The sequence below is a fragment of the Aplidium turbinatum genome, chromosome 8 (assembly GCF_918807975.1).
Source record: "Aplidium turbinatum chromosome 8, kaAplTurb1.1, whole genome shotgun sequence".
NCBI classification, from domain to species: Eukaryota; Metazoa; Chordata; class Ascidiacea; order Aplousobranchia; family Polyclinidae; genus Aplidium; species Aplidium turbinatum.
Window position 1 is genome coordinate 20404006 of NC_137479.1, and position 21962 is coordinate 20425967.

A 21962-nucleotide genomic window follows, 5' to 3' on the forward strand; every position below is an offset into this window, starting at 1 on the left:
CAGCATCAGCTTATCAATTCAATATAATAACGTAGCATACGTAGCTTCAAACCGCTAGTATTAGTCCTAACCAGTGTTTTTTTTAAGGTGTTTTGGGGGACCGAAACGGTCCCCCAAATTTCTCCAGCGGTTTCCCAACATTTGGACTTGCAACTACAGTAGAAAAGTAATGGTTGTTTCTTGCTATGTCTTAAGCAAATATGGCTATTTTTTGGTATTTAAATGAAACACTTACGGTCTCTTAAAACTACTTAGCGGTCACCCAAACCAAACCTGGTTCTAACTATCAAAAACTTTAATTTAAATGTTGTTTTACCACGCTGAAACCGTTTGGGAATGTAGTTGTATTATAAACTTTACTATACCAGAAAGTGCCTCAGGTGATAGGCCTATGTTCATGAAAAACGACTTTCCACTTTCCAGTCTGTTTGGTTGCACGTAGGTAAAGCAAAGAAAGCGATCACTCATACAGTAATTAAAATTAGTGTGAGTTTTTGAGTTTTTTTTTTTTGAAGAGTTGAGCTTCGGCCATTGGAATAGGTTCTTATGTGCGAGTGTATCACTTACTGCGACTTGCAGCAAAACAAAACTTATTTATTATTCTTCTTCTTTCATTGTCGTACTTGATTCCTAGCATTGACTGCCTTGTATGAAAAGTTTTCAAGATTCTTGGTCTTTTGCTTTGTTGTATTAGGTGTATATTGGTGTTGTTTTTGTTGGTTTGTTGGTTTAAGTAGGTTATCTATGTCTGTCTTGAGCACGTTTTCTTTCAATTTTGCCTGTGAGAGAAAATGTTCCAATGTTTCTTTACGCAGCATATGTCCTAGAAATTAAAGTTGTTTTTCTTCGATATTTTTCAGTAGCCTACCTTAGATTCTTTGTTAGATTATTTTTTTTTAAAACATTTTGGCTGTGTTTTTTGGCAGTCCAGGATATCCTCTGCATGTTTCGGAATGCCCACACTTTATATTACTATTTATTTTTAACGATGTTTTATAACTAACAATGTTCAATTTAAGTTTATTGGTTTGGGATAGCCTACTGACAAAAAAAAATAGGGCAATAGGCTTTGACTTACCTAAGTGCTATTTTCTTGTTTCGTTTTTTTTTTTTTTTTATCAAAATGAAAGCCATAAGTCTTGTAGTTTTAGCTTGGGGACTATCTTGGACAACTTGCAACGGTAAGCTGTTTTAGGATTAGCCTACTATGTGACAAACGTGATGACTATAAGCCGTTTTACTTGTGCGAAGGCAAGTTGGCAAACATAATCCGAATGCGATATTTGTAGATCAATCGCTTGGAGAACAGTTTTCTTATTTTGGCAAAACTGTATCAACACAAATATTAGCTACATTTTACAGCCTTATAGTAGGCTAATGGCGTAGCCTAAATTTTACTGTACATTCTTTTAGGTCTAATGTGTTGGGCGTGTACGAATGCAAAAGGAAATGAAGAATGTCTCGAAATTGGCAAAATGCAAAAATGCCACTCTAACGAAGTAAGCTTTATTAGGCCTATTTATGACTGGCTGGCATTATACAAGAGCAGTAGCAGCCCACAAGGATGCTTAAACCAAATCATGTCACCAGCGGTATGTCAAAATTAAGCCACAAAAATAAACATAGCAAAAGAGAGAATAGATATTTCAAATGTTGAGTGGATGCGTAAAGATGTGGGTAGGGGATTAGAGGCCTAGTGGACTTTTTTCCAGCAAAACGTTTTGACAAATTTTGCCAATTTTGGTCAATTTTAGCGCACTGTAAATCCTGGTTCTATAATATGCTGGATTTGAAGAGGCACATTTGTTTCTACCCTTTCTTTTTTGACAGCATCAGCGTTTAACGTAAAGGCGCGTTTTTACATTTGGAGGTGCTCATGTATTTAGTGCGTATTGTCGTCGTTTTGAATTAAAACGGCAGTAAAATGAATTCAGTTTGCATCATAGAAAGAAAGAATTTTATGTCAAAACGAAAAAAAAGTATTTTCAAAATAATGTTGATTAGAAACCGAACCAGTAGTTTAGAAACCGAACAGTTTTCTTTCAAACCTTGATAAAATTGTTAACATAAAAATTAAAGACTTTGAAAGGTTTCTTAAAGTTTTAGATCAAATTAGTTAATTCGTGTAGGCTACTCCAAAAACAGATTTGTTTCTGTCCACGACTAACAGGTGTAAAGCAATTTGATAAACTGCTGAATTATTCCATGAAAGTTAAGGGAATTATAATTAGTCATCAGTCAAGCTTGTGTAATCAAAGGTGGATGTGATGTTTGCTTCAATTAAATGCGGTTTTTTTCGATGCCTGCTAATTCAGCAAATACTATTAAACAATGCTATTAGACTTCTCAAAAGATTTTCTTTTTTTTGCTATATAGCCTACTGTAGCTTTGCTGTTATAACCTACAGATCAGTAGGCTGCCAAGTTTCAAAGTCAAAGTCATTTTTACAGTAATTGATCATGTAGCCACTTTTTAAACTTATTAAGCATAACTTCTCGATCTTCTTGTTCTTCCATAACTTTTCGATGTTGTCTTGAAATTTCATCACACTGGTTTGAGAGCAGGGGTTAGTATCTCTCAGTGACGTTCGGTGGCTTAAACCGTTGGGAAAGCAACTTGGAAATATGCTGCAGCAAGGTAGTAGGCACGAAGGGCGTAACCGTCGGGCGAAGCCCGAAGGCGTGTTGCCGAAGGCAACACTTCCAGCGGGGGGTCTAGGGGGCCTCCCCCAGAAATTTTTGAAAAACACTTCCAATTTGGTGCGCTCTGAGAGCATTTCCAAAACAAATCAAAAATAAAAATCTGTCAAATTGTGCTTCGCCTATGTCGTGATCATACATCCATTTAATGTTTAAAAGTCATGAACAATCTTAATTTTAACGTTGCAGGACCAAAATCCTGTGTCAGACATGGAATAATAGTTGTCTAAATGTTTAATTCGTCATGAATGTTCATTCTCAGATATTCAGTTAATTAAGCCTACACTACAAAAACTAACACTTAGGCCTAAACATTACAACCGCAAGCAATTTGTACAAAAAGCTGGATAAGTTTGCCTCCTGCGTATAGAAGCTTAACAAACTAAATATTGCATCCGCACCTGAACGTTCATTGGCGAAGTAACGTTATATCAACGCTGTAAAAAGGGCAAAGGTATGACTATGAAAGCTAGTACAGTAGGCTAAAGTACATGGCGAGGAGACATCAAAAAACAGCAACAAGCTTTTTGGCATTATGATGCTGTGCGTTTACCGTGACGAGATACCATTCTGACGAGTTAGCAGTGATGTACGCGCATACAAAAAATATTGACGCCGTCAGCGCAAACGCAAACGTTCGAAAAACTATACGCCGCATGCGTCAACGCAACTTGTAAAAAAAGTTGGCGGCGTCAGCGTTAGCGCATACTCTAGCGCAAACTCATTTTGTTTGCTAGGTGCCAAACATTCACACGGTATAAACCACTCGAAACAACACACTTTTCAAGCCACTTCGCGATTTTTCGTTACAAGAAATTATCTTTTTGGCCGGAAGGCACAGCTGGCATTGAAAATATGAGTTTTTGCCTTTCGAAGAAGAGCTTAAAATACTTTTCCATGCAATGCCATGGATTTGTATTATCATTCTCCATTTCACTTGGAGATTAGTATTACCGTAAGTTATTCCCTGAATACAATAGTGTAGTGTAAGAAACTGTAGCATATGCCTATCAAGAAAATTCTAGTGTTATACTAACTGTCGCTCCTAGTAATATACTAACTGTCGCTCCCTAAAAATCCATTATAAAAAACACTATTTTTAAAATAATTCCGTTTGAATAAGACTAATGTTGCTTTTAATGCCATAATTCTCTCAGTAAGCTCTATGCTTTTTTCTGATAAGATTTTTAAAAAGTGGGTTAATGGAAGACAAAACTGCCAGACACAAGCAAGTTTAGATTCTGAACTGCACAACTCTTTGTTATTAGCATTCAGGGATAGTTAGCATTACTAGTGTTATTAGCAGTAGGCTACTCAAAAGCCTTTCACAATTGGCCCCTGGATGCATGTTTTGCTAAACTGCTCATCAAGTTACAAAACATATATAATTACATACTTACACAACAGAATGTATAAATTGTCAAGTAAAAATTACCTTAGCTTGATAGCCTACTGTATGTAGGCCTACACATTACTACGCTACATATATAGCCTACAACAAGAATAACCGGCAAAGTAATGTACTACATATAACATACAGAGTACAACATGATGCAAGCAATCACGGTCGGAGACCAAATATTTGAGTTTGTTTAGATACATAGGCTGCACTGCTCATTGCCTGAGAAGTTTCTGATTTGCCCCAAAATGCAAGACTTAACTAATATAAATTAAAGTGCTCACAATTGCTTACAAACGCCTTCAACACTGCTTGACTAAAAAAACTTCACACTACGAAGCCAAGTCATTGTTTACATTTTACATGGAGCGGCATTACCAACCTAGCCTACCTACTTGCTTGCTTACATTACATTCCTGTTCTGACCCGTAATTTACTAAGTAATTTCTCAGTAGGCCTAAGTTGTTTTAACTAATTCTTTCTTTTTTTCTGCAAGACTTCAGTCTCCACGTGGGACTCTAGCGTCAAAGGCAGTAGTGCGATATAGCCTACAAACAAACTCCAGCTGACTGAACAATAGATGACACTGTGACACAACACTAGAACAATGGGCAATTGCAAGACGTTAACATTTCGCAGTTTGACAAAAAAAAAAATTGCAAACAACAACTAAGACATTAAAAAGTATGCGTTGACGCTATGCGCTAAAAAACCGCGAAAACTTTACGGCGCATCCTCAAGCGCAAACTATCCAAAAAGATGTGGCCGCAAGCGTTAGCGCAAACAAAAAGTCTACGCCGCATGTATGCGGCGTAGAATTTGCGGCGCATACGTACATCTCTGCGAGTTAGTCTAGTCGCTCTAGCGAATGTACGCATTGACGTCACTGGGAAAGCACAACTAACCTACCATAACCATAACACATCTGATTGGCTAAGCAGCAGGTGACGTTTTGCAAAACGGGTGAGGATTGGTTAAAACGAAGGCGTTTTTTGACATTTTTGAATCTGGGAAAGCAAGTTTGATAGTTGCTTACCTGGAGCCTCAGTGATTGTTTCTAACAGAAGCGTTTGCGTCAATTGGCATTTATAGGCAAGACATGCGGTTTGGTGAGGACTTAGACTACTCACAAGCGTTACGAGTAATTCTAGTCACGAATGCAGTAATTTTCAAGTTAAAATAGACGTGATAAAAATAATAAGTTAAACCTAGAATTCAGTCATTATATTTTGCATAGTTTTTGCTAAAGTAAGCACTGCTTTCCTTGCTTTCCCTCACCGATCGTCACTGGATCTCTTGATGACTACTTGTTGGCGCGACCCAAAAACAATCGTTCGAAATCTTCGCAACCCAAACGTTTCAGAAGCATACAATTTTTACACAAATTCTTTTGAAATCTAATATCAATTCCAATATGGTTGTCCCCGCTTATTAAGGCCACATCGGGACCGGACAATTTTGGGCTTATTAAGCGGAGGACAATTTTCTACTACTCCTATACCTTCAGTAATTCCGGAATGGACCAAATTTGGCTTAATAAGTGGGTGGACCTATTAACCGTGCGCTTCGTCGTCGTCGTGTAAGCTTCTGAGGCCGAGGGTCTATTCTTTTTCCACCCCAGACTCACGATGTTTCCGGACTACACTGGAAGGCTACTAGAGAGCAGCTAGTCTTTGATTTAATCATCTATGACGCGTAGACCTTCCACTCCGTTAGGTGGCTTGAAGATGGTACTGTCATTGATGATGTGGTCTGCGGTCTGTTCTTATAGGCACCACATTTACAGGAAGAAGAAGAGGCCATTCCCCATTCGTGCATGGTTGAGCGGAAAAGCCCGACGCCCGTACGAAGACGGTTGAGGCGCACCCATGCCTGTTTTTGTAGTGTCAGGCCGATGGGGCATGTGTCGGCGTCGGAGATGAACGAATGTAGTCTGGTGGTACTTGATTTCCATGCAGAAGTCCATTTATGGTCCGCCCAAGTAACCGAAAAGATGTCTTGTTTATCAGCTTCGTTAATCAGAAGTTGAGCGGCTGACACGAATGGGTGTCTTGATTTCAGTCGACGGGGGTGTTTGTTTGGTAGAGCAGAAATCTTGTAGTGGAGAAGATGGTTAGGCTCCAGTGCCCGTCGGCCGAGAGACAAAGTGGCTTCTTCGCGACGAAGCTCAACAGGCTGGATGCCAGCGTGATTGGGAAAGTTGTCCAATGGTGTGGGACGCAGACATCCGGTCACCGTGCGCAGGGCGCTGTTTATGGCAGTGTCGATGTTGTGTCAGTGAGCATTGCAGCACCAAATAGGTGCACAATACTCTGCTGAAGAGTAGACAAGGGCTAAGGTTGCTAAGTACCCGGTCATTTGGCCGACAGTAATTTGATCGACAGACATTTGGTCGACAGGACGTTAGGTCGACAGATATTTGGTCGAATGGACATTTGGTCGACAGGACGTTAGGTCGACAGACATTTGGTCGACTGGACATTTGGTCGACAGGACATTTGGTCGACTGGACATTTGGTCGATAGAACGATTCATTTTAGGGTTAGGGTTAACGGTTAAATAACCCTAACTCTAACCCTAACCCTAAACCAAATGTCCTGTCGACCAAATGTCTGTCGACCAAATGACTGTTTACCAAATGTCTGTCGACCAAATGTATGTCGACCAAACAACCGGCAACGGGCTGCAATACGCAGTGTCAGGTCTCGCCCCCAGCTAAAGCTTGCCAGGCGCTTGAGTAGCGCAGCGCGGATATCAGTTTTTTTGTGCAGTGACAACAAATGTTGGTGGTATGTAAGCAGTGTTGGGCGCGATAACTCATTTTTCAGTTAAGCGATAACGATAATCGATAAACGAAAAATCCCTAAAGCGATAACGATAAACAATAAATCAAAAAAAAGTTAAGCGATAACGATAAACGATAAAATTATCGCCGATAATGTCCGATAACGATAATTTTTTTTTCTTGATTAGCGCTGCCCCATCCCATGCAGCACGAACTGTTTTCATCAACATGACGAAAAATCGAACATAATATACTGTAAAGGGACAAAACTTTTTGTAAGTTATGCATGAATAGAATCGCAATAGCGCAGTGGGTATCGAATCTTCAACCTCTTGATCCAGAATCAAACCACTGAGGTAACCGCCGTGCTTATAATTATACCTTCAGATACCAGTTGGATGCTTTTATCAATTGAGTTACACTGCCGCTTACGTGCAGTAGGCAAAATAATTAAATCAAATGAAAATACCATAAAAAATTCCAACTTGGTATTTTGCTTTCTGCTTAAAAGGCTGTTTGCAGCAAAGTCAGCAATAATTGAAAAAATTCCAAAAAACGCAAAATGCTTGAAAATTTATCAGTAATCTTAAGCGTTATTAGTAGTAAAAATGTGCATAGGCTACTGTAAAGCTTGTCAAATTAGTCGTGTTTGTTTTAGAACAATAACATAATTATTGTAATTTACTGATAATTTCAGATAACTTTTTTGTTTTCTTTGTGAACACGATCATTAAAGCAATAGCAGAACGCTGAGTTGTTGAAATAAGAATTACAATATAGCCACTGTATTAGTGGGAATAAAAATATTTGATTGGGATAGGCTATGTCGCATAGGTAAATGAAAAAGGTTATACTGTATTTAGCATAATTTTACCACGCAACTCGATGCGCCTATTGTCATGCAAAAACTACTACAAGATGCAAAAAATGTGATGTTGGTCTGCATGTCAAATGCTTCAAGCAATATCATATTCCGCAATGACTTGTTTCAGTGATGTTGTGTTACCTTGCTAATTTTCATATTCATATTTTTTGAACTTTCATTTCAATAAAATGATTGATGACAATAATGACATGACAAGACATGAACAAGACATTTCCCATTTATCACTTTGAGCGATAAGTAAAACGTAATAACGCTTACGCATTACGCACAAGAAACTTGTGAAATTTGATAACGGATTTGCCTCGTGTCTTGTATATAGGACGGCTTTTTTCTCAAAAAGTACAAACACAATTAGGAAAAAAATAATTGTGATAGGCTATGTTCTTTAGGTCATAATTATGCAATATTTAAATTTTTTAAGTAATTTCACTTTTGGCACAAATAGGTTAACTTTTTAAGTTAAATGGCACTTACGCATTTGGTTATTATTTTTGGATTAAAGTTATATCGCCAAGCTAGAAAAAAATCGATCTTACAGTCATGGCCATGTTACAGTCTATAACCGATCTTGTGTTGTTATTGTGTGTGAATTTTGTCGTTTAAACTGAGTTTGTGGCGTAACCGCAGGTCTCAAGGCAAGTTCTTGCAATTTTAGTTAATGTACTCATCTAAAGATTTAATGAACAGTAAGTTTCATGTTTTGACAAGAGAAATTTTATTTTTTTACGACAATTACTAAAAACTAACACTTCCAACGAGAAAAAGAAAACAAAAGAATAAAATAGTTGATCGTGAGGTGGTGCGAAAGACCATGTTTCCGATGTAAAATCGAAAGGTCGTCCAGTCTGCGCCACCTCATAAAATGATGACATTAAACCTGTTCAAAATGATATATTTGCTGGTTAAATTCTATCTTTCTAAAATCACAGAATTTTTGAGAACTAATGCGTAACTGTAGACTAGACTGTAAGTTAAAGCAATAAAATGTTTACAACAATTTTTTAAAATTTATCAAAAATCAAATATTGTCTTTGGCGATAACGATAAACGATAACTGAAAAAATAATTGAGAGATAACGATGGGCGATAAAAATTTATCGCCGAAAATTATCGCCGGTAAATTATCGCCGGTAAATTATCGCCGGTAAATTATCGCCGGTAAATTATCGCCGATAATGCCCATCACTGTTTCGAGACAGAAGGAAAGAGGTTTTCCATTGTTCTGAACATGTAGCTCACGATCAGCTTCCCGACTGTGTAAGTGGAAAGCTTCTGCCACAGTTTTGGTTTCGCTGAGTTTCAGTCGCCAGTTCTGGAGATAAGCTGAAAGGGTTTTCATGTCCTGGCTCAAGGCGTCTTCCAGGCTTTGCAACCGTGGGTTTAATAGGCGGGGACTACTGTACTACAATCGAAAGTATAAACTTTCTTATACAAAATTGTACGAAACTCAGCACATCAAAGATTATATGATTGTACCGCAAGTTTAAACCGTTTTGTGACCCACTGTGGATGGTCTCGCGACCCACCATTTGCGGATCCCTGTCATAGGATATAGCGTGTTGTTTTAGACAAACTGTGTTTGTTTGATAAATCAGGCAAATTGTCTTAACGCACTTCTTTCGTCGTCAAGTTTTGGTTTTTTATCCATCAAATTAATTAAAACTATTTTCTTTGTAAAATAATTATAGATCTTCCTTTTTTGCTGAAAACTTAGCTTGCTCTTACGACTTACAAAAAAATGAGGATACAAACTAATGAAAACTAAAATCAACTCTCAATCTCTTTTTACCTATTCAAGTGAGCTTACCATAAATTCTAATAGTTGCCACTTAACTACCATTGTAAAATTGTGGGAAACCGGGCTTACATTGCAAGCTTAAGCGCAACACACAGTAGGCCTATCACAGAAAGCAAAACTATTTACTCCCGTTTTATTGTGGATTGCACGAAAGAATACTGTATCTGCAACGATAGCTCAGTTGGTTATGCATCTAACGTTACGAATGAAGAAACTTCAATATAAAGCAGTGCAAGTTTGACTCTCGGGGTGCGTTCAGACTGCTCTCCATTCAGCAGCATCTAATACTAATGAGTGGAGTAATACACAGACAACACTCAGCAAGCGGAAACTTCTCTATCAATCTCGGTAATTGTAGCCCACCTGCGTCAGTGGATCAAAGCCTCTGCAAGTACACAAATCTGCAAGGATTAAGCTCCCAAAGACGCTTTCTCAGTAGCCTACGACGATAAAAATTCAATCGATCAATTATGTATTAGCTATGAATAATTTTTTTATATGTTATTGATGGCTTTCACTCTAACTTTGCTATACAGTAGTTACTTTGTCATATTATGCTAAGTATCACGCTGGTAGCGGGTTGCACAATAAGCACATGTGTGGCTTATAAAAAAATTACATAGCCTATATCTTATAGGTAACATTCACGTGCATAAACAAATTTCTTGCAACAGAAAGTCTGCTTAACTGAAGTAAGAAGAGAACACATGAAGTTGCTCATGAACAAAAGGTGCAAGGAAGACCTTGCTTGCGCTAATGTTCAAAAGCAGGTTAGTAGGCCTATAACATTTTTTTTAATGCGTGCTAGTGAGCAGATGTGAGCATGCTTCTAGCGACCGTCTTGAAGGCTACTGGTACTGGTCTTTTTACGGGGTCGCACAGAAGGATGAAATTATTCCGAAATGGCATCATTTTCGATTAAGTAATAGTTATCTATTTCATACCGCCGATTCAAATTTTGTTTTGTTTATCTGCCACATTACGACAACCGGTTTATGAACGCCACACCTTCTTGAACCGAACAGAAGTGCATAAAGCTATTCCAACTTTGAAAATGTCGGTTACGCATTGCTATTACTGTATGTCTAACTTAACTATGAAAATCGGAGCTAATGTACATTGTACATGGTCGTACAGGTCAGGCGGTAAATCGATATTTGCTTTCCCTGTCATCAAAAACTTTCGCTAATTTAGGTAAAAACGACCCCAGATGATTTCAAAAGCCCGTAAAGGCGCAAGGTCAATCCGATTCTTGCTCAAATCCAAGAATTTAGCTTCTAAATGCTCCAAAACTCCGACTTGTGTAGATTACACCCTTAGTTTATGCTCAACAGATTGTTTGGTCTTTTGCAACTTCCTTCGAGTTGGTTATGTATAGCACTGGCTCTCAACCTTTTTTATTGTTGTCAACTTGTCATAACTTTAAAACCACCAACCCGGCTCTGGTAGCCTACCTCCTTTGGAATGGCTGAAAATACTAATCATGTAAAGTTCAGAGCATTGGTTGTAAGCCTGATAAACAAATAATAGCTGCCTTTGTCATTTTATATGGAGGCCTACGGTAGCCTAACGTTATTGATTCACCATCCGTGCATATCCAAGGAATATAGGTCGCATACCTCAGCGATGCGAGCTCCTCTGGTTATAATCGGCTGCTCTAGGCCTATACACGCTATAGCGGAACAGCTCGTTCTATGCTACATTATACAAAATACATAGAAAAGTAAAATACGGTAATCTTAAATTGGATTTCAAGAATGGTGAATACACGTCACTTGGAAGCCAGTGCAACGCTCGAAATCCCAGTTCAGTTTGTAGATGTTGCTGTGAGAGTGATGGATGCAATAGAGAGGACGTTTGTGATGCAAGTAGGCTAAAGGGTTGAAATAACTCTTGATGAAAATGTTTAACGTTTGTAATATTTTCATCGTTTTGTTGTAACATTAGGTATGTGACAAACGTTGTTGGCCATAGGAAGCAGATGAAAGTGATAAGTTTATTAATTGCTTCAAGTGTCAGTTATCATGAAAGCTATAAAATAAATAGCTCCTGTACATTTTGTTTGTATAGCCGAATAGAAAAAAGCTCTCAGAAAATAGATCTTTGCCAATAGTAGATATCAACTTATTCTGCGTTAAAAAATTTGCTTTATTTTCTTCATCTTATTGTCCTAATTTATATCTATTGCCATGCTCTAAGCTATGCAATATAAACTAAATAGCACAAATTGAACAGAACCGCCAGTCATGTGTCCTAACCCAATGTTAGATGATGGTGAGGGTGCTACTCCAACATGCACCAATCAAAGAAGTGTTGGCAGCATTTGTACCTACACTTGTCTTGATTCGTACTTGAACGTGCTTATTGGAGAAGAACCTCTCCTATGCGGTAAGTACTGTAGGCAGTGTTGGGCGCGATAACTCATTTTTCAGTTAAGCGATAACGATAATCGATAAACGAAAAATGCCTAAAGCAATAACGATAAACGATAAATCAAAAAAAAGTTAAGCGATAACGATAAGCGATAAATTATCGCCGATAATGTCCGATAACGATAATTTTTTTTCTTGATTAGCGCTGCCCCATCCCATGCAGCACGAACTGTTTTCATCAACATGACGAAAATCGAACATAATATACTGTGAAGGGACAAAACTTTTTGTAAGTTATGCATGAATAGAATCGCAACAGCGGCAGTAGGTATCGAATCTTCAACCTCTTGATCCAGAATCAAACCACTGAGGTAACCGCCGTGCTTATAATTATACCAAGTCATCGGCCACTACCAGGCAGCAGTGGCCGAGTGGTTAGCGCATTGGGCTCGCAGTCGAGAGCCTGCATGTTCGACTCCAGCCACACGGGTAGTACCAAATTTAAGTCATAAGTAGAGTAGACAACCGGAAACAGACATTGCAGTCAGCTGCAGCGTGGGTCAGGTGTACGTCGGAAGGCGTACACCGATGCATAGCGCTCAAGTCCGCTTTCCCGCAATGCAGGATAAAGATAATTAAAAAAAAAAAAAAAAACCTTCAAATGCCAGTTGGATGCTTTTATCAATTGAGTTACACTGCCGCTTACGTGCAGTAGGAAAAATAATTAAATCAAATGAAAATACCATAAAAAATTCCAAACTTGGTATTTTGCTTTCTGCTTAAAGGGGTGTTTACAGCAAAGTCAGCAATAATTGAAAAAATTCCAAAAAACGCAAAATGCTTGAAAATTTATCAGTAATCTTAAGCGTTATTGGTAGTAAAAACGTGCATACTGTGAAATCCATCAAGCTTGTCAAATTAGTCGTGTTTGTTTAAGAACAATAACATAATTATCTTAATTTACTGATAATTTCAGATAATTTTTTTGTTTTCTTTGTGAACACCATCTTAAAGCAATGGCAGAACGCTGAGTTGTTGAGATAAGAATTACAATATAGGCACTGTATTAGTGGGAATAAAAATATTTGATTGAGGTAGGCTAGGTCGCATAGGTAAACGAGAAAGGTTATACTGTATTTAGCATAATTTTACCACGCAACTCGATGCGCCTATTGTCATGCAAAAACTACTACAAGATGCAAAAAATGTGATGTCGGTCTGCATGTCAAATGCTTCAAGCAATATCATATTCCGCAATGACTTGTTTCAGTGATATTGTGTTACTTTGCTAATTTTCATCTTCACATTTTTTGAACTTTCATTTTAATAAAATGCTCGATGACAATAATGACATGACAAGACATGAACAAGACATTTCCCATTTATCACTTTGAGCGATAAGTAAAATGTAATAACGCTTAAGCATTACGCACAAGAAACTTGTGAAATTTGATAACGGATTTGCCTCGTGTCTTATATAGGAGGACGGTTTTTTTCTCAAAAAGTACAAACACAATTTGGAAAAAAATAATTGTGATAGGCTATGTTCTTTAGGTCATAATTATGCAATATTTAACTTTTCTGAAATTTTTTTTAAGTACTTTCACTTTCGGCACAAATGGGTTAACTTTTTAAGTGGAATGGCACTTACGAATTTGGTTATTATTTTTGGATTAAAGTTATATCGCCAAGCTAGAAAAAAATCGATCTTATAGTCTATAACCGATCTTGTGTTGTTATTGTGTGTGAATTTTGTCGTTTAAACTGAGTTTGTGACGTAACCGCACGTCTCAAGGCAAGTTCTTGCAATTTTAGTTAATCTACTCATCTAAAGATTTAATGAACAGTAAGTTTCATGTTTTGACCAGAGGGATTTTATTTTTTTACAACAATTACTAAAAACTAACACTTCCAACGAAAAAAGAAAACACAAGAATAAAATGGTTGATCGTGAGGTGGCGCGAAAGACCATGTTTCCGATGTAAAAGCGGAATTGCGACATTGTATTGCGACACTTTCACAAACCACTTGCCAATTTCTTTCGCTTCGCTTCAAAGGAATCTGTGCTGTCTGTGCGTTTACATTTTAATTGTAAAATTCACTCGCGATTGCCGATTGCAGCAAAACAGCAAGAGACTTGTTGCATGCATTTCATTGCATTGCAATTTGCAACTCTAAAAATTATTGTGTTGTCAGGGCCGTCGCTGCAGGGGGGCGTGCCCCTTCCCTTGACAACGACCTGTGCACATACACTTCAGGCACTGAAGAAGAACTGGTTTTAATTTTAGTTTCATTAACTAGGTGGCTAGTAAAAATATTACTTTTCATGGTTTTTCCACTTGTGTGTTGATCCGAAATAAAATTTATCGGCGATTAATTATCGGCGATAATCAAATATTGCCTTTGGCGATAACGATAAACGATAACTGAAAAATTAATTGAGCGATAACGAAAAGCGATAAAAATTTATCGCCGATAATTATCGCCGATAAATTATCGCCGATAATGCCCATCACTGACCGTAGGTAGACCTGCTTGTAGTTTTTAATCTAATTTAGATTGTTATACATTAAATTCCTTTTTTTCTGTCTCAGATGGAAATGGAAATTGGAACGCTTCACTTCCTTTTTGCATTGCTGTGGTATGTCGGAAACTACCACCTCTAATTAACGGCAACATATCCTGCTCTGATGGAGAAGAAATAGGAAGCACATGCAGGTAAGAACACTTGTGACGAAAAGTATACGTTGCCGTAATCAATCAATCGATCGGAGCCTACACTTTTCTTAAAGTTTAGAATAATAAAATAGTAACCTTGCCTTATTATGCATTTTCTTTCCAATCATGAAAAAGAGTTTTGAAATCAGGTGGGTTAATTTTCATGCACGTACTTGAGAAGGAGCGATCTTCATGGCGTCAGCACTACCTGACTATACTCACTATAGGACAGCGAGCATTGTGTTTCGCTAACCATACCGGTGTAGCCTCTACACTAGCTATCAAGACTTTTCCAAACAACATGTATTTCTCGGCAGTCGAGTGTAGCATGAAGTCAGCGATAGACATGTGTTTCACCAGTGAGGCTGGGCTCATCAGTATCGCATCACTAATTCATGCCACATACTGTAGTTCTCAACCGCTGCTCTTTGGGTTTTCACTTGTTTTTCAATAATACCCTGCTATGGAATTTTGTATATCGAGATGGGAGATGAAGGAAGCGAAGTAACCTTACAATATGAGTTCATCAAGTCACCTTCCACTCAAATGAGAAAGTCAAAAAGAATAAATACAATGTGGAAGAAATATATCAATTGCAATTTTTGGAACATCGAATTTAACATTTTGTATAAACATTCCCCTGAGATGTTTCTTTCGATGATGAATACAGTAAAAGGTTCTGAAAGTTTTTACGATTTCAATGGAATGTAAAATTAAGAATCTCTAACCCGATTATTGAGCATCGTGAAAGGTGGCCTGTTAAAAAAAACAAATTTAAGTTTACATCTCGCAAGATGTCCAAAATACCGTGGTTTACATAAAATTTATTTTTAAGTTTTTTTTCAGCTTGGTTGGTTTTGAATCTTTATCCTCGGACTGACAAAGCCTTGATGGATATTTATTCCTGGTAGTTTCGCATACTTGTAGAGGCTCTTGACGCAGGGCCGGTTACCGAGATTGGCAAAGTGAAGTTTTTCGATTGTTGAAGTGTTGTTGCCGGGGAATTATTCCATTTAATCGGTGCCGCTGAATGGGGAGCAGTCTTGAAATGCGTTGCTCAAGCGCACACCCCGAAAGTCGAACCAACGCCTCGTGATCTTGAGCCGGGCGCGTAAACACTGAGCTAACGGGGCGGGCAAGATTGACGGGAAAACTAATTTGGCTACATGTGATTGTCAGCTTATGATAACACCAAGATGCTTTTAAGTTGAGGTTTGCAGTCCTGAATTAGACTTGGTTGTAATGGATGAATTAGCTTAAAGTGCCTCTGACAGGAAAATAAACTCGCTAAATTTACCTAAGATACCAAAGAGATGACACTAACAAACTTCCCTGACCAGAAAATCCTAAAAAATATCAACAGGCTACTAAGTTACACGCTTGCAAACTTTCGTTCACTTTCGGCGAATCTGGCACTCATTTAATTGCGAAAATAAAAACGGCAACTCCGCTGTGACGTCACCATAGGTGGGAAGGATACTTTCTTTCTCTGTGGTGAGTTGGTAAGGTATGGAACGACTACTACAAAACGTCAATGTGTGGGGCTCTAATGGTCTAAAGCATGCGCAAAATGAGAATTACCGAAATGAAAAAGTCAACTTATTATTAGTCAGGTTTAGATCAAATAGGTTGAGTTTATTTTTGTCAAACAGCATCTCAATTCAATTGAAATTGCAGTTTTTCTAAACTCTTGTATAGGGCTACAATTTTGATACTTTTTTATTTGTCCTAATCTGGCTGGCTATAGCCATTTGCAGTGTAACAGCAGTATCTCACAAACAGTACCCTTAATTAATGGTTGAGGTAATGTCTGCAAATTGCTGTTTATGTGACAGTGTCAGTGACAAAGACGTGTGCTATCTTTTCATGCTTTCAAACAAAACAAGGTGCTGAGAAGAAAATAGTCAAAGTTTTTTTCAAGTGTTCGAAAGTGGATGGACCATACAAAACTAGTCGTAAGTTATATGTTCTCTTCACTTCATTGGAGATGATTTTGTTAACACCACCAAGCTGATTTGGATCTTCCCAGCAATGAGTGGCGTGCTGGGAACTCTAGGTGGTGCGTTTGCCACAAGTGCGAGTCTATGTCCCACTGTCCCAGCCCAATGAATGTGTATGTTGCCATGAAGTGCCACAGACGAAAGAACTTTTGAAGAAAGACGCATCTACCTGTGTTAACAATTTGACCGACTTTGAGGCACACTTACATCCTACAGTTCTGAGGACTTTTTGTATGAGGAGCAGGAAGAACTGGAGAAAAAGCAATAAACCGAAAGGAGAAAATGGAGACCTATCAAAAGAGTAGCTTAAGGATGCTACATTAGGCTAAAAATACCCTAAACGCTAAAGAATGCACACTAAAAGAAGTAGGCTAATTTTATTTCCTTGCAGGCAGTATCGGTAATTAGTCGCTTACAGGCATGTATTGGAGTGGATACTATACAAGGTGATGCTCTCGAAAGCAACAATCGCATTGTGCTGCCGTCATGCATTGTTTGGCGAATCCGAAACAATTTTCAAGTCCAGATGGCCGTTACACCGAATTTCAATGGCCAACTGAAGGCACATTATGAGAGAGAGAGAGAAAACTTTTATTTATTTATGAATAGTGATGGATGATGATGAAGTAAATATGAATGATGATTCGTACGATTTCTTCATTTTTCACTTCAAGTATATTTTAGGTTTTGTAGGAACGCATCTAGTAGCCTACAGTTTTATTAAACTGCAAAAAACAATAAATCTTTGAAAAAAGCAACCGCTTGTACCAACTCCGACCAAACTGTGACCCACCAATTACATCTAGAAAGCATTTGTTTCATCTGTCGCTAACGACGCCCACCCAGGATGACGTAATACCACCAAAGTCGTCCCAGAGCAGTGAAATATGGAGTTTCGCCTGTGGTGGCGCTGCGGAACAGTCGTTTTGTATAAATTTCGCCCTAATCAGTCGAGCTTCAAGGTTAAGATTAAAACGTTCGCTAAGCATAATTCTGCGCGAGGAAATGATTAGAAAAGTTACTATACTTGGGTCCAACCTGTCAGGGGCACTTTAAGTTCTTTTTCTAACCTTTTATTATTGAAATATTTTAAGGTTTAGCTGTAATGATGGATTTCGTTTGGTTGGTACAAGCAATGCCATTTGTCAGATTTTTGGACACATCCACGACTGGGGAATTTTTTATCCAAAATGTGAAGGTACTGTCTAAGTGGAAGAAAGTGAATTTAATTGCATCATACAATAACCATCCGCACCACAACGCAAAGCAGAGCGAATTATAGAAAACGAAGATACCACTAACGGTGTCACAGGCTGTAAATTTTTTAAAAGATTAACAATTATATTTTCTGTTATTTTGTGATTGTTTAGACAAAGTGTATCAGGGTGTTGATGCATAAAAGAAATATTATGCTTGTACTTTCAAAGGTTTACAATAAAATTGTGTTTCAAGATTATGGATAGCCTATACATTTCTTTAGATATTTTTTTTGAAGAGATGGAACAGTAAACTTACATTTGATAAATTTTGCGGAAAAAGATGAAAACGACACACTCAATGTGTAGAATACGACAGTGGTTTGGATAAAAGTAGCCACATACCGCCGACATTTATCAATGCTGTTACTCTCTGCATTTAAGCATTAGCTTGTCGTTTTTCAATGAATTAGGCTACTTTGTGCGGCTTCAGAAGACACTGCAAGTTTAATAGTCTAAATAAAAAGCAAATATTGAAGAGCCTACTGTATGTGAATAAAAGTATTTTTAATGCTGTAAGGTACCGGCTAGAGTCGCAGGTCATGAGCAGGTTATACTGTAGAATTTAATACTGGAACGGCTCCAAAACTCGTTTTAGAAAAAATAAACGTCATAAAGACAGTCATGCGGCTTGCAGAGAATTTATGGTTGATAGATTTGTTTTACTATGTGCGATGAAAAAGTTCAAAAATGAAAAAAATATTTCTATTGTCTCTCAGCTGACTCTTTAGGATTTTGGCTTTGCATTAAACTTCTACAGTAAATCAGGCGAAGTGCTGGGATGACGTTTTGACGTATTTCAAATGTTATTTGAGGACTTCCAGCGAGGGGTGACGTTGAATCGGATGTTGATACTTTTTAGCATTTCTTGCGTCCGCCTTCGTTTTTGTTTATTTTCCTTTTCTTCTTCTTTATTTTACTATTTGAATAACGTAGCATTTTTTGTAGGCCTATATCTGTTTGAATGAGAGAGTAGGCTACAGACTCATGTCTCGACGACCTCGTATACGACTACCCGGGGCTATAGTTTTTCGCATTCTCTCATTGGATGAACACTGTATGTTTTCGTTTTCTTTATGTACGTTTTGTTTTGTATCTGAACAAAAATAAATGACTGACTGACTGTTGTAATTATTGAAAGTCCCTTTTAAAATATTTCTTATCTCCAGTCTTCTCTCTTCCGTTACATCTTTTGTATTTGAAACATAGGCCTAATCTTTTTGTCTTTTTCCTGCTCAGCAGATGTTTACATTTGAATATGAATTTGAAATTAAGGCTTTTCTCTAGTTGAATTTAAAAGTCGTGATAAATTATTGCCTCTGGTTAAAAAAAACTTTTTATTTGATTTACAGTCAGAATATGCTACCTAACTTATTTAAAATTGTTATTAATTCTCATAGCAGACGCTTAAATTTTAAATATATTCGGCGATTGTTCAACTGTATAAAGAAAACAAATTTAATAAAATATTGCAAAACGTTTAGAAAAACACCTCTATAAAATCACATCCTAATCAAATTTTGCCTTACCATGTGATAGGCAACACCAGTGGTTTTCAACCTTTTTGGTGGAACGGAACCCAATGAAACATTCCAAAAGCTCGAGAAACCCCTGTTCAATAATTTAATTGCCTTATGCAAAAAACATCGTTTGATTAGCCTAAGAAGAACTCCTTCAAGCGAAGAAAACATGTCGACGAAGTTTGGCGGGAAAGCAGAAAGTTAACCCTTTGCTTTTCAACGTTTTTTTGGAAGTTAACTGCTCAAGGGGGGGCCGTTTTTGGATCAAATTCAATCAGCTGTTACGTGTTATCCGCTGATGCTATTTCAACAGAAGTTGCACTGGTGTGAAAGCAAATCATTTGTCTATAAGTTTGAAAAGTCATTATTTTAAAATTTTATATGTTAAACTTGATATTTCAATTTTTGCAAAGGTACCCAAAAACGACAATTTTGATTTAACTTGCCGCTATTTAATTACCGTGCTAATCCGATTTCATGCAAACTTCTGAATAACAAAGAGCTCGATCGAACGCACGAAGTGTGTGTGCGGTGTGCCGAATCATTGCGTTGATCAGAATTTACGACTTACGAGCAAATCTTATTGTAAGCTACTCACTGATTCTAAAATAGTTACAATCAGAGTAACATTGTTACACGAATTTGAAAAAAAATCAAAACTGCGTTTGTTGTCTTACATTTTTATCCTAAACTAATGCATTCCGAAACTCATGGCTAGCTTCTAATTTTATGGAACCAAATTTTTCATAAGTAACAGGCTAACAGCTTAGCCTGCTTGAATAGCTGTTTACATCTTCGTTTGTGTATTTTAGGTCTACAATTGAGTTCGTAGTATGAATATTTTTAGTAGAGAGAAGACAATTGAACATGTGGTTGAAATTATCTGAAATTTCTAAGTTCAAATTAGGTGCTTTTGAAATTGTGGATTTGTGTCAAGTCGCATCACAAATATCATGCAGGCCACATCATAAGTCATTTCGCTTACGGGTGTTTATAAACATGACTCATAAATTACATCCACAAAAAATACAGCATTTACATCAACAAAGCTAAGTTGGAAGCTCACTTTTTATTGAAGATTGTGTCAATCAATTTGAAAATACATTTTTAGTCCGCCAGCGTCGTAATAATGCAACAGCGAATTGAGGAACATGCGTAACAAAGGAAATGTGAAATAACCCACAGTCAGCAAATCTACATAAATTTAACGTTTACAAATGTTGAATCAATGTAAAAGGACTGGATTGCTGACTGGGTCCTTATTGTTTGAAGCACTAAAAATACGCGTAAAAGCGACAACATCAGCAAGGCAGTGATTATGTTTCTAGCCAAAAAACAAAATAACTTTTGACTTCAAAGATAAACATGATTATAACAAAGCTTCAAAGTTTGTCGTAAAAATTTTTACAGAGATACAATAAACATAATCATTTTGTGCCAGATTGTGAGAAGATTTCCTAGATTCTTTCCAACCATTTGCAGGATTGCAAATTATTTTCCATAACTTTATATTGCTAAAAAATGGCTTCTTTGTTGAAACAACGTGGCTACAGTTTTATAAAAAATTCTTAGGCCTACTACATTGAAGTAATGAAATTTTTTTTGTGATTTTGCTGATGACGTTTTACAATATCCGAGAAGTAAAAAATAATAATGATGAATTATTTTACAAAACCGTGGTTTGCAAGTGCTTCACAAAAAATTGTTGGGGGAAAATTTACTTTTAGACGTAAAACGTTTGTAAAAGAAAATTGTCGGTTTACGTATTTATAATGTTTATTGCGCTGTTATCGAATTATAAACTGCCTGTAGGCTATTGTCTACCTTTGTAGTTGCCGGCCAGCTTAGAGCAGCATGCACACTAAGCGTTTATGGTATTTGCATCGTGTTATGATTCTCGAAATTTCCCACAAGGTCTTTATTTTTATCGTGATATTTTGTGCCTCTTCTGTCCTAAACTTGAAGTTATTGTGCAGCACAATCCACATCGGTTTTTAGACTCAGTCTTCATTGAAAATCTTTTGTGTGGTGCATCATTTCAAGTAGTGTCTTCCCCTAAACTGTTACACAAATCGCCCAGAACCAGGTTGATTATTATGTATCTTACAGCAGTTGAGAGCCCGTTATTGTATGTGTGGAATTATTACTGTAGATGTCTGACTAAATTCATGCCAAAGTCGAGCAAATTCTGCTTTCGGGATCCTTGCCGTTATTTACGGTATTTTTTGTTGATAAGTTTAGGCAGCATTTTTCCAAGATAAATGAAGACATCGGTATTGTTCGTCACTTAGATTTAGTTTTCTCAGCATTGTTTATTCATTCTTTGATCCACTAGTTTGTCCCACTTTTGGTATAATCGGATCGTTTATAAATGGCGGGTCTTCACAATAGCCGGCCTCTTATACATTGGCGCAACGTATTCAGATGTTGAATCAATGATGAAGAAAGCTGATTTGTTGTTTGTCTTATGTGACGCCTAACTTTATGCCTCGTCTGCAGTACAAAATATTTTGTAATGTACATTGTGTA

General features: G+C 37.4%; 1 protein-coding gene across 1 annotated transcript; it reads left to right on the plus strand.

Annotated features, from left to right (window-relative positions):
• Window positions 1-1144: 1144 nt before the first annotated feature.
• Window positions 1145-18319, plus strand: LOC145776411 (P-selectin-like). The gene is made up of 8 exons (XM_082587814.1): window positions 1145-1181; window positions 1414-1499; window positions 10242-10337; window positions 11324-11435; window positions 11803-11955; window positions 14534-14657; window positions 17752-17854; window positions 18190-18319. The coding sequence occupies exons 2-8, from the start codon at window positions 1419-1421 to the stop codon at window positions 18220-18222; spliced, it is 702 nt and encodes a 233-aa protein (XP_082443940.1). The 5' UTR covers window positions 1145-1181; window positions 1414-1418; the 3' UTR covers window positions 18223-18319.
• The last annotated feature ends 3643 nt before the right edge of the window (window positions 18320-21962 follow it).

Coding starts and splice junctions, on each gene's coding strand:
- LOC145776411 (XM_082587814.1), top strand. CDS start 1,419: ATGTGTTGGGCGTGTACGAATGCAAAAGGAAATGAAGAATGTCTCGAA. Junction 10,338..11,323: donor GCGCTAATGTTCAAAAGCAG/GTTAGTAGGCCT, acceptor TTGGATTTCAAG/AATGGTGAATACACGTCACT. Junction 17,855..18,189: donor TTTTTTATCCAAAATGTGAA/GGTACTGTCTAA, acceptor ATAAATTTTGCG/GAAAAAGATGAAAACGACAC.